This window comes from Prionailurus bengalensis, chromosome D4, assembly GCF_016509475.1.
Source record: "Prionailurus bengalensis isolate Pbe53 chromosome D4, Fcat_Pben_1.1_paternal_pri, whole genome shotgun sequence".
NCBI lineage: Eukaryota > Metazoa > Chordata > Mammalia > Carnivora > Felidae > Prionailurus > Prionailurus bengalensis.
Genome location: NC_057359.1, coordinates 45,316,427 through 45,328,893, shown reverse-complemented (window position 1 = coordinate 45,328,893; position 12,467 = coordinate 45,316,427). Strand labels below are relative to the sequence as shown.

General features: G+C 39.1%; 1 protein-coding gene across 2 annotated transcripts in view; it reads right to left on the bottom strand.

Annotated features, from left to right (window-relative positions):
• Window positions 1-12,467, bottom strand: part of FOCAD (focadhesin) — a 315,705-nt gene that overhangs the window by 163,956 nt on the left and 139,282 nt on the right. For both annotated transcript variants that reach the window (XM_043565388.1, XM_043565389.1), the window contains 4 exons: window positions 4,074-4,178; window positions 3,106-3,207; window positions 2,455-2,585; window positions 159-285 (listed from right to left, as the gene is read on the bottom strand). In XM_043565388.1, the coding sequence (XP_043421323.1) occupies window positions 159-285; window positions 2,455-2,585; window positions 3,106-3,207; window positions 4,074-4,178 (465 nt within the window). The remainder of the gene's footprint in view (window positions 1-158; window positions 286-2,454; window positions 2,586-3,105; window positions 3,208-4,073; window positions 4,179-12,467) is intronic.

Genomic DNA, 12,467 nt, shown 5'->3' with positions numbered 1-12,467 from the left:
TCTAACGTAGAAGGTCTTGCTTCCCTTCCCCAACAAGAATCCCTGGGAGTGACTATTCCAGCACTTAGTTACTCGACTCTGAACTTGCAGCCTGGTAACTCGTATGCCTCGTAAAACATTTTCTGCAAAACTATCCCAAACAGTGTCGAAAAGCCTACCTCAGCTTGGCAGAGGGCATGAAGACCTTGTAGCACCAAGGCTGCTGGAGTGGCTTGGTCAGGTTTGGTGCACTCATTCAACACCTGGGAAATGGCTGCCAACATGTCTGCTCCGTGCTGATAGGGCCTGTGAGAAACGATCGTTCAGAGACCAGATTAAAGTCGAAGAGCGCAGGCGCACTCCCAGGACATCTGCCTGAACAGAGAGCGTTCGTGCTTTTCTTTACGCTTGTGCCCACTGAACGCTGACCCTCCAATACGAATGCACGTTTTCATCCAAGATTCGCATCATCGTCGTTACTGCTGTAACCGGAGACTCATTTCTGATACAGAAATGTTATCCAAAAAAGGGGACCCGTGCTAACAAATGTTACTCTTCCCTAAGCCGTACATCCTATTGTCTGAATTGACACAAACTCAAGTCTCCGGTAATGGTGAAAAGAACTGACCGACCTCATTGAGATTATCAGTAAAAGATAGAGCTATTTCCTGCCTGCCCCTTGCTCTGGTTATCAGCCACGGACTACAAAAGCAGGGATTGCGTATCAGAAGGTCATTTATGACAGTAGCGAAACTAAGGGGGTTACACCTATCACAATAATGATGCTGATGCTGAGGACGATGATAAAAATAATGAAATGAATCGTAACTGACCAAACACCTATCTCATGCCAGGCACTCTGCTGGATTCACGCACTCAGGCTCCTCCTCTCCTCTCCTCTATTCCACATGTCATGTGCTGTCCCCAAAAGGATTTTAACTCCCCAGAGAAATGCTCAGGCCCATCCTTGGCTTTCCCGGTCACCCCTGAATGACGTAATAGTTTTCTCTAACGAAATACCAACCGATAAAACTGCCCGGCTGGATTCTACGGTTCCATTGTCTGGCAAACGGAAATGATTTTCCAAAACTGGAAAGATCTGACAGATCTTGAAGTGGCAACTGAAAGGAACACTGAATATATTCAATAGACTCTGACCCGGGCTGATATTTAACTTTTACTGAACCTCAACTTTAAGTGTGTAAAATTAAAATGTTGGCTAATGGGGTGCCTGGGTGGCTCACTCGGTTAAGCATTCAACTCTTTTTTTTTTTTAATTTTTTTTTTAATGTTTTTTATTTATTTTTGAGACAGAGAGAGACAGAGCATGAACGGGGGAGGGGCAGAGAGAGAGGGAGACACAGAATCGGAAACAGGCTCCAGGCTCTGAGCCATCAGCCCAGAGCCCGACACGGGGCTCGAACTCACGGACCGCGAGATTGTGACCTGAGCCGAAGTCGGACGCTTAACAGACTGAGCCACCCAGGCGCCCCAGCATTCAACTCTTGATTTCGGCTCAGATCATGATGTCACGGTTCATGAGTTCAAGTCCCACGTCAGGCTCCATACTGATGTTATAGAATCTGCTTGGGATTCTTTCTCTCTCTCTCTCTCTCTCTCTCTCTGCCCCTCCTAGCTTGCATTCTCTCTCTCTCTCTCAAAAAAATAAAAATAAAATAAAAATGGTGGCTAATAATTCCTTCATCTCTAAAATTTTTTCCATGCCGGTACCTCAAGAGAATCCAAACTCTCAGGTCTTGGGTTATATGTGTGTGACTTGTAGAGTGAGGTTATGTTTGGGTGGCCAAGAGACTGAAGCTTAGAAAAGAAGCAGAATTGCTGAGGTTTAGATCCATGCTGATCCGAGATTTATTTGAAACTGGAATCATCCACGTTACCGCTTCAGGATTAATCCATAATCGACAAGAGCAGAGTCACTTTCCTAAGACCCTCACATCTTCCTATACTCTAGAGCATACATGGGGATTCAATAATATGCCTCCCTTGTAATAATTCCTAGTAATTAATTCTATGCGATGAGTCACAAATAAGGCCTTCCCTACTAAAACTCTTCATAACAATCGGGCATAACATGGGGAAAATATAAGAACAAACAGTTTGACTTTACTCCACTGTTTAGGTTTTAGAAATTTGTTGTATACAAAAAAAAAAAAAAAAAGAAAAGAAAAAAGAAAACATAACATCACATTTTTATTATAGTATTATTATCCAGAAAAGGATCTGAATTTCCTATAAATCAAGATACAAGGCTAGTACTGAGATAGACATACTTGTTTCTTGAAGTCATTATCCAATATTATTAAGTTTTATAATTAGAAAACTTGACCTGAAAATTAACTTATTCTTACTCAAATACCCTCTGCCTATCTTTCCTGGATTCTCGCTTGCAATAAAAGAATTAGGTGCAAAATAATACACCATGATATACATTCCCAAGAGTTAAGCACAGCTTACCTTTGCTTACATATGTCTCTTATCGATGCTGCTTTAGCGATGAGTTTCTCCCACTGGACTTCTTTGCCCACAGACAGAGAAGGCACGTCAGACATGGCCATGAAACGCTGCAGTTCAGGATATACACGATCCTAAGAAGGCAATTTCACAAAAAAGGTAATTTCCCAACTTGAGTTGAATAATCACTTTACACAGCATTTTTACCTCCAAATCTCACATTTGCATCGCTAATTACAATGCATTTCTTCTAATCAGCAGAGAACAATGCTTTTGTGATTGCTGGGGATTTTCTTAGAGACCCATGCACGCCTCATTTCATAAGACAAGAAAAAGGTGGCTGAATCTCACCCTAATTACAAAGGCTCTAATCGTTTATAATCACACTTCTATGATTTTTCCATCTGTGTGGAAAAAGTAAATTTCAGAATTCAGGGAAAAAAGTTTATTTTCTATGCTCAATTTCTCTTTGAGAGCCAATCACAGCTGACTGCCTTACAGATCAAAAGCTTCCGCTGAACCAAACTTTCTCAATGCATCACGGACGTGCCTCCTTAACACGACCGTATCAAAGCTTTGTCACACGTACTGAAAAACTCATTTGCTTTGGCGAAAGGAACATGTTTGATATACAAGTGTTTTATCAGAGCTCACCTGCTTTTCCCACAAAGATGTCAACAAGCGCACAGTGACAGCTCTTAGGTGTGGAGTAGTTCCAAGAAGTTGGATCACTCGTAGAATTTGTCCTATGCACACCTAGAAAATATTGAAGAAATTATGGTTTCACAAATGTAAATGCAGATAATCCTGAGGTTACCAAAATAACGTGAAAACCCCTTATTATAAAATAAGGACTGAAATGGAAGCTAACTATAATATTACCCATCTTTCTGAGAGGTGGGGCATAGTTTTAGGGAGGAGCTAGCTAGCAATCCTTGGGGCATAAAGACCTAATCTCAGACAACAGCCAATGGGAAAACTTGGCTATGAAATGATTTCAAAGAATTCATTCTTTAATTTTTTTTTTAAATGTTTATTCATCTTTGAGAGACAGAGAAAGACAGAGCATGAGCGGGGAAGGGGCAGAGAGAGGGAGACACAGAATCCAAAGCAGGCTCCAGGCTCTGAGCCGTCAGCACAGAGCCCGACGTGGAGCTCGAACTCACCAACTGCGAGATCATGGCCTGAGCCGAAGTCGGGCACTCCACTGACTGAGCCACCCAGGTGCCCCCAAAGAATTCATTCTTAAATACTATAATAAATACTTTGGGCCCAACAAGGAAAATAGTGGTCATGGCAAAATTAAGAGCTCAAAATTTCACGATACCAAACAAACTTCAATGTAGTATTCATGCCTCACTTTCTCTTTTTAAATTTATTATTTCCTTTTGAGAAAGACAGAGAGAATGCAAGCAGGGGAGGGGCAGAGAGAGAGAGAGAGGGAGAATCCCAAGCAGGCTCCACGCGGTTAGCACAGAGCCCGACGTGGGGCTTGAAGTCACAAAACTGAGATCACGACCTGAACCAAAATCAAGAGTTGGATGCTTAACCGACTGAGCCACCCAGATGCCCCTCATGCCTCACTCTCTTTTTGCCCCCAAGTAAATTGGTTAAATACAAACCTTGTGAACACCAAGTGTAGGCAAAGTATACAAGATATCATTATATAATACAGGTTCCAGTGGTCTTCCCAATTTGAACATCAAAACTGGAATCAGATTCGGTACCTAAAATGAATTTAAAGAACATATTTGTTATGCCTTCTAAGATAAATCAATCTCCAAAGCAATCATTATTGAGGTTTTCTTCAAAAGAATAATGGGAATATATATAAATTTCAAGACTTAACATTAGCTAGCCATTTTTCGTTAATGCAGTTTCACAGTACCACTAATACTCTATTTCTTTCGTAATTAGCCACCAAATACCAATCAAAAATGTTTTTCTTAAACAACTATGACATTACCTCTCAGCAATACGAAAGTAGTTAAAATATATCCTGCCCCAAAGAAGTTTACCGTTCTAATGAGAAGCTGACACTTAGGATATATACACGAAAAATAACTGTAGAGTGAAATATGTTATTCCAATATGAAATAAGTAAAATTAGTTGTACGGTAAGGAAGGGTTAATGGCAAAAACTTCCCTGCAGGTCTCCATTTCAATCCCCACGATAAAATAAGAAGAACAATTCATTTGTGGATGAAAAGACGTGATATTGTTAAGATGGTGATATTGTCCAAATAGGTCTGCAGATGCCACATAATCCCCATCAAAAACCTAGCTGACTTCTTTGCCAAAATTGAAAAGTGGATCCTAAAATTCATGGGGAAAAGCAAGGGATCCCCAGTAGCCAAACAATCTTGAAAAAGAATCAAGTTTGAGGACTCAAACTTCACAATTTCAAAGCTTACTACAAAGCCACAGTAATCCAAAGAGTGTGGCACTGTTACAACAACAAGCAATATAGATCAATGAAACAGAACTCTGAGTCCAAGAATGAATCCTTACATTCACGTCCAGTTGATTTTTGATAAATATTCCAAAAAACCTACAATGGAGAAAGAAGAGTTTCTTTGAAAAATGACACTGGATTTCAACAACTGGACAGCCACGTACAAAAGAATGAATCTGGGTCCTTTCCTTACACAACACATAAAAATTAACTCCAAGTAAATTTCAGACCTAAGTGTCAGTGCTAACACTACCAAACTCTTGAAGAAAACATAGTAGTAAATCTTTGTGACCTTGGGTTAGGCAAAGCCTTTTTAGATGGGACACCAAAAGCGAGTGCAACAAAAGAAAAAAAAAATACATTTCACCAGCTTAAAAATATCTGTCCTTCAAAGGGCACCACAGAGGGAGGGAGAAAAAATCACAGAATGGGGGAATTTTTTTTTTTTTTTTACAAATCATCCATCAAATAAGATATTTGTATCCAGAATATATAAAGAATTCTTCTAATTCTATAATAAAAGGACAAAGAACCCAACTCTAAAAGGGCAAAGGATCCAAAGAAGATAAGCAAATGGCAAGAGAGAAAGACAGGGATACTCAACCATCATTAGCCATGACATAACTGCAAATCAAAAGCAGGATGATATAGCCCTTAACATCCAATAGGATCGATAAAAAAAAGACAATATCAAATGTTGGCAAGGATGTGGAGAAATGTGGACCATCATGCACTGCTGGTAGGAATATCAAATGGTGAACCCCCTTCAGAAGACAGACTGGCAGTTTATCAAATGGTTAAACAGAATTACCAGATGATCTACAATTCTACTTCTAGGTATCTATCTACCCAAGAGAAATGAAAACATTTCCACACAAAAAACCTGTACAGGAATGTTCAGAGCAACATAATTCACAACAGCCAAACAGTGGAAACAACCCAAGGGTCCATAAACTGATGAGTGGATAAATAAAATGTAGCCTAGGGGCATCTGGATGGCGCTGGTTGAACATCTGACTCTTGACTTCAGCTCAGGTCATGATCCCAGGGTCCCAGGAGCGAGCCCCATGTTAGGATCCGTGCTGAGCATGAAGCCTGCTTAACATTCTCTCTCTTTCTCCCCCTCTGCCCCTCTTCCCTGCTTGTGCTCTATTAAAAAAAAAAAAATGTAGTATAGCCCTACAATGGGAATATTATTCAGCCATAAAAAGGAAAAGGAACCAACAGGGATGAACTTTGAAAAGATCACGTCAAGTGAAAGAAGCCAATCATAAGAAACCACATAGTAAATGATTCCATTTATATGACATATCTAGAACAGGCAAATCTATAGAGACAGAAAGTAATTGCATGAGATTGGAAAGTTGTAGAGGGAAATGGGGAGTGATTGCTAATGGGTACAAGGTTTCTTTGGGGGATGATGAAACTGTTCTCAAAGTATTTGTAATTATGTTTGCACAACTCTGTGAATATACTAAAAATCACTGAACTGTACACTTTGCATGAATTACATAGCATATATAACACAAAGCATGTGAATTATATCTCAATAAAACTATGAGCCTATCGATGGCACACTTTAGTACCAAAACGAATTATTTTCCTTCCAGTGCATTTCAGTTTTGTTGTCCAGAATGTTACATGTCCTTTATCTGCTATAATCTTAGAAAGTCTGTTTCTTCTAAGCTTAAGAAAACATCTACTTTAATTCACTTTCAAGAAGGAAGAAAAATTCTCCAAACCTTACTAACCAAAAAGTAACAGTTGAACATTAATTCATTAATGACCTTGACCATGATATACCATGGCAGCATTTGGAGCTACACATTATAAGGGCCACAGGCTCACAGCACATAGCCAGAATTGATGTTTTTAACAAGTGCTGGGACTCTGTTAAAACAGAAGTTCTATCACCCTATATTGAGCAAATGAACGGAGACAAATTTTTGAATTGGCTTCTTATTCCCCATTTTAATTAAAAACAAAAGGTTATCTTAGATTGCATTACACAAGTCTCAATTACCCCTTCTGGTAAGATTTCTACCAAGACACGTTGACAGATTCTTAGTTCTGGGAAGGCAATCAGTACATTTACTGACATTTTATAAAATAGTGTATTTAGCCGTATGGCTTCCAAACAACTGGTTTAATTATATTGTCAGAAAAGAAATAAAGTACTCTATTTATGTTAAAGAGTACAGTTTTGTTTTGTTTTGTTTTTATGAGCCCCAGACTTAAAAAGTATGTATGGTGTTTTTTTTGTTTTGTTTTGTTTTTTGTTTTTGCTGAGTTCAGGAATGAAAAAAACCTACGTGGGAAACTTTTACTGTAAATAATCTTAAATTCATGCCTTCAACAGTTCCAAGGCTATTATAGCCCAAATTATATCCTCAAAAGTAAATGGGAAAAATAAAATAGGTATTATTTCATTAAGAAAACAGATGCAGATATAGACGTGTGGAAAAAAAATTTTTTTTTTGCATAAAGTATGTACCATTGTTTTCCCAATGAAATAACATACGTGTATTGATTGATTTGAGATGTAATTATGAGCTCTTGATTCCTCTGCTCTTGATCATTCTACTCTCTGCAGGCAGAAAACACAATGAATGCTCTGACTTTAAATTTAAAATAAGCTGGGGGCAGCTGGGTGGTTCAGCTGGTTGAGTGTCAGACTTCAGCTCATGTCACGATCTCACCATTTGTGAGTTTGAGCCCCGCGTCAGGCTCTGTGCTGACAGCTCAGAGCCTGGAGCCTACTTCAGATTCTGTGTTTCCCTCTCTCTCTCTGCCCCGCACCACCACCCGCCCCCCAGCTCTGTCTCTCTTTGTCTCTCAAAAATAAACATTAAAAAAAATTTTTTAATTAAACAAAATTAAATAAGTAAATAAATAAATAAGTAAAATAAGCTGGAAAGTGTCCTCTAATTCACAGTCTCAAGATCTTCTGGTTTTCGAAAATACTAAGCTTTTGCTTCCCTTTTTCAGAATTCAAGTCACTGATGAACAACTGGTTGAGAATGATGGGATTATTAAGGAGCTCCATAAGACTATCAGCAGATTCGTCAACAGAAATCTTATAGGCCATAAGGGGATGCAGGATTATATATTTAAAGTGCTCAAAGAAAAAAAAAAAAAAAGACAACCAGGAATACTATGTCCAGCAAAACTTTCCTTGAAAAACGAAAGAGAAATAAAAACGTTTTCAAATAAACAAAAGCTGAGAGAATTCACCCATCAGACCTGCCTTTAAAGAAACTAAAGGTAGTCCTTCAAGATGAAACCAAAGGACCTTACACAGCAACACAAAAGCATATGAACGTATAAAGCTCACTTTAAAGGTAAAAAAATAGAAGAATACACAATACTATAATACTATGATGATATTGCGTAAATCACTTTCAATTCTGGTATGGAAGTTAAAAGACAAATGCATACATAACTATATAAAAATGTGTTAATAGATACACAATATAAAAAGATGTAATTTGTGACAACAATAACAAAGTGTGGGGGAAATAAAAAAGTAGAGTTTCTGTATGCCAGTGAAGTTATGTTGTTACCAGCTTATAATACACCATTACAGCTGTGTTTTCTATAAGCCCCACGGTAACCACAAAGAAAATACCTAGGGAAGATACACAAAAGATAATGAGTAAGGAATCAAAGCACTTCACTTCCAAAAAAAAAAAAAAAAAAACAACAATGAAACACAAAGTAAGATAGCAATAGAGGAAAAGAGGGAAAAAAAGCTGTTAAGACTAACAGATAATAGGGTGCCCGGGTGGTTCAGTCAGTTAAGTGTCCAACTTTAGCTCAGGTCATGATCTCATGGTTCACGGGTTCAAGCCCCATACCAGGCTATGTGTTGACAGCTCAGAGCCTGGAGCCGGCTTCCGATTCTGTGTCTCCCTCTCTCTTTCTGACCCTCCCTTGCTCATGCTCTGTCTCTGTCTCTCTGTCTATCTGCCCCTTCCCTGGTTGCACTCTTTCTCAAAAAGAGATAAATGTTAAAAAAAAAAAAAAAAAAAAAAAATTAAAAAAAAAAAAGACTGGGGCGCCTGGGTGACACAGTCAGTTAAGCGTCCGACTTCAGCCAGGTCATGATCTCGCGGTCCGTGAGTTCGAGCCCCGCGTCGGGCTCTGGGCTGATGGCTCGGAGCCTGGAGCCTGTTTCCGATTCTGTGTCTCCCTCTCTCTCTGCCCCTCCGCCGTCCATGCTCTGTCTCTCTCTGTCCCAAAAATAAATAAACGTTGAAAAAAAAAATTAAAAAAAAAAAAAGACTGACAGAAAATAATGAACAAAACGCCAATATTAAGTCCTTCTCTATTTGTAATTACTTTAAATGTACCTGGATGAACCTCTGTAATCAATATACAGAGTGGCTGCCAGGATGAAAACCATGATACAAATATATGCTGCCTACAAGAGGTTCTTGTCACATTTAAGGATACACGTAGGTTAAAAAGGAAAGGATGAAAGAAGATATTCCAGGGGCACCTGGGTGGCGCAGTCGGTTGAGCGTCCGACTTCAGCCAGGTCACGATCTCGCGGTCCGGGAGTTCGAGCCCCGCGTCAGGCTCTGGGCTGACGGCTCAGAGCCTGGAGCCTGTTTCCGATTCTGTGTCTCCCTCTCTCTCTGCCCCTCCCCCGTTCATGCTCTGTCTCTCTCTGTCCCAAAAATAAATAAATGTTGAAAAAAAAATTTTTTTAAAAAAAGAAAGAAGATATTCCATGCAAATGGTAAGCAAAAGAGAGCAAGGACAGCCATGTACTTATATGGTACAACACAGCCTTTAAGTCAGAAACCATCACACGAGACAAAGACATTATCATAAAATTTTTTTAACGTTTATTTATTTTTGAGAGAGCGAGTGAGACAGAGAGTGAGCGGGGATGGGCCAGAGAGAGAGGGAGACCCAGAATCGGAAGCAGGCTCCAGGCTCTGAGCTGTCGCACAGAGCCCGACGCGGGGCTCGAACTCACGGACCGCGAGATCGTGACCTGAGCTGAAGTCGGACACCCAACCGACTGAGCCACCGAGGCACCCCTGACAAAGTCATTATTACAATAAAAAGGGTCAATTCGCCAGGAAGATAGACAACTATAAATACATAAGCAGCCAGCATCAGAGCAATATATGTAAGCCCAAATATATGAAGCAAACATTTACAGAACTAAAGGGGGAGTATTCTCCAGAATAGATCACATACTAGGTCACAAAATAACTCTTAAATTTAAGAAGACTGAAATGATACCAATTATCTTTTCTGACCACAATGGAATGAAACCGGGAGTCAACAACAGTAAGAAAACAAAAAAATGCACAAACACAAGGAAACTAAAAACCACACTCTGGAACAACCAATAAGTCAAAGAAGGAATCTAAAAGGAAATTAGAAAATATTTTGAGGGGTGCCTGGGTGGCTCAGTAGGTTAAGTGTCCAATGCGTGGTTTTGGCTCAGATCATCATCTCACAATTTCAGGAGTTCGAGCCCCACATCAAGCTCTGTACCGGCAGCATGGAGCCTGCTTGAGATTGTCTCTCTCCCTCTGCCCCTCCCCTGTTCTCCCACCCACCTCCAAAATTAATTAATTAAATTAAAAAGAAAAGAGATCTCAAACTAACTTTATCCCTCAAGGAACTAGAAAAAGAATAAGCTAAAACAGAGTTAGCAGAAGGAAGGGAGTAGTAAAGATTAAAGCAGAAATAAACGAAATAAGGAATAGAGAAGTCGGAAAAAAACCAAATTAAGAGTTGGGATGTTAAAAGATCCGTAAAACTGACAACACTTTATCTAGAGTAAGAAAAAAAAAAAGAGAAAAGACTCAAAATCAGAAATGAAAGAGGAGACATTACAATGGGAGTCACAAAAATAAAAAAGGATATCAGAGACAATTATATACACTTATACAACAATAAATGGAATAACCTAGAAGAAATGGATAAATTCATAGAAACATACAACTTACAAAGACGGAATCATGAATAGAGAATGGGAACAGACAGGTAATGAAGAAGGAGATTGAATCAGTAATCAAAAACCCAGAAAAAAACCCAAGAGCTGATGGCTTCACAGGTGATTTCCACCAAACATTTAAGTAAGAATTAACACCAATCTTTCTTAAACTTTTCCCCGAAAATTGAAGAGGTGGGAATGCTTCCAAATTCCTTTTATGAGACCCTATCATTATCGGACCAAAACCAAAGACACTACAAAGAAAAGAAAACTACAGGCCAATATCCCTTATGAACCTGGATGCAAAAATCCTCAAAAAAAAAAAAAAAAACCAAAAAACAAAAAACAAAACAAAACAAAAAACTAGCAAACAGAATTCCACAGAATCCTTTAAAAAGATCACATATGGTGACCAAGTGGGATTTATCTCTGGGATGCAGGAATGGTTCCATACACAAAAATCAATCATGGTACAAACTACGTAACAGGATGTAGGGGGAAAAAAAAATTACATGATCACCTCAATAGACAGAAAAAAAAAAAACATATGGCAAAACTCAACACACTTTCATGATAAAAGCATTCCTTAATTAGGGATGGAAGGAAATTACCTCAAAACAATAAAAGCTCTATCTAAAAAGTCCACAGCTACCAGCACAGTCAACAATAAAAAACCAAAAGCTTTTCCTCTAAGACCGGGAACAAAGAAAGGGTGCCTACTCTTGCCATTTCTATTTAAAACAGTACTAAAAGCACTAGCCAAAGCCATTAGGCAGGGGGAAAAAAAGAAAAAGAAAGAAAGAAAGATCACCCAAAACAGAAAGAAAGAAGTAAGATTATCTTTGTTGGCAGATGACATGACATTACATGCAGAAAACCCTGAGGACTCCACCAAAAACAAGATAGTTAAAACTAATAAATGAATTCAGGAAAGTTGCCAGATACCAAATGAACATTAAAAAAAACCTCAGGGGCACCTGGGTGGCTCAGGTGGTTAAGCATCTAACTTCAGCTCAGGTCATGATCTCATGGTTCATGAGTTCAAGCCCCATATCAGGTTCTGTGCTGACAGTGTGGAGCCTGCCTGGTATTCTCTCTCTCTCACTCTCTCTGTCCCTCCCCACTTGTTCTCTCTCTCTCTCTCTCTCTCTCTCTTTCTCTCTCTCTCAAAATAAATAAATAAACTTAAAAAAAATCAGATGTGTTTTCATACAGTAATAACAAATAATCCAAGAAGGAAATTAAGAAAACTATCTCGGGGCACCTGGGTGGCTCAGTCAGTTAAGCGTCCGACTTTGGCTCAAGTCATGATCTCACAGTTCATGGGTTCGAGCCCCGCGTCAGGCTCTGTGCTGACAGCTCGGAGCCTGGAGCCTGCTTCTGATTCTGTGTCTCGCTCTCTCTCTGCCCCTCCCCTGCTCACGCTCTGTTCTCTGTCTCGTAAAAAATAAGAAAACTATCTCATTTACAATAGCATCAAAAAAATAAGATACTTAGGAATAAATTCAACTAACAAAGTGAAAGACTTATATGCTGAAAACTGCAAAGCATTGCTTAAGTTAAAAGAAGACACAAATAAATGGAAAAACATCTTGTGTT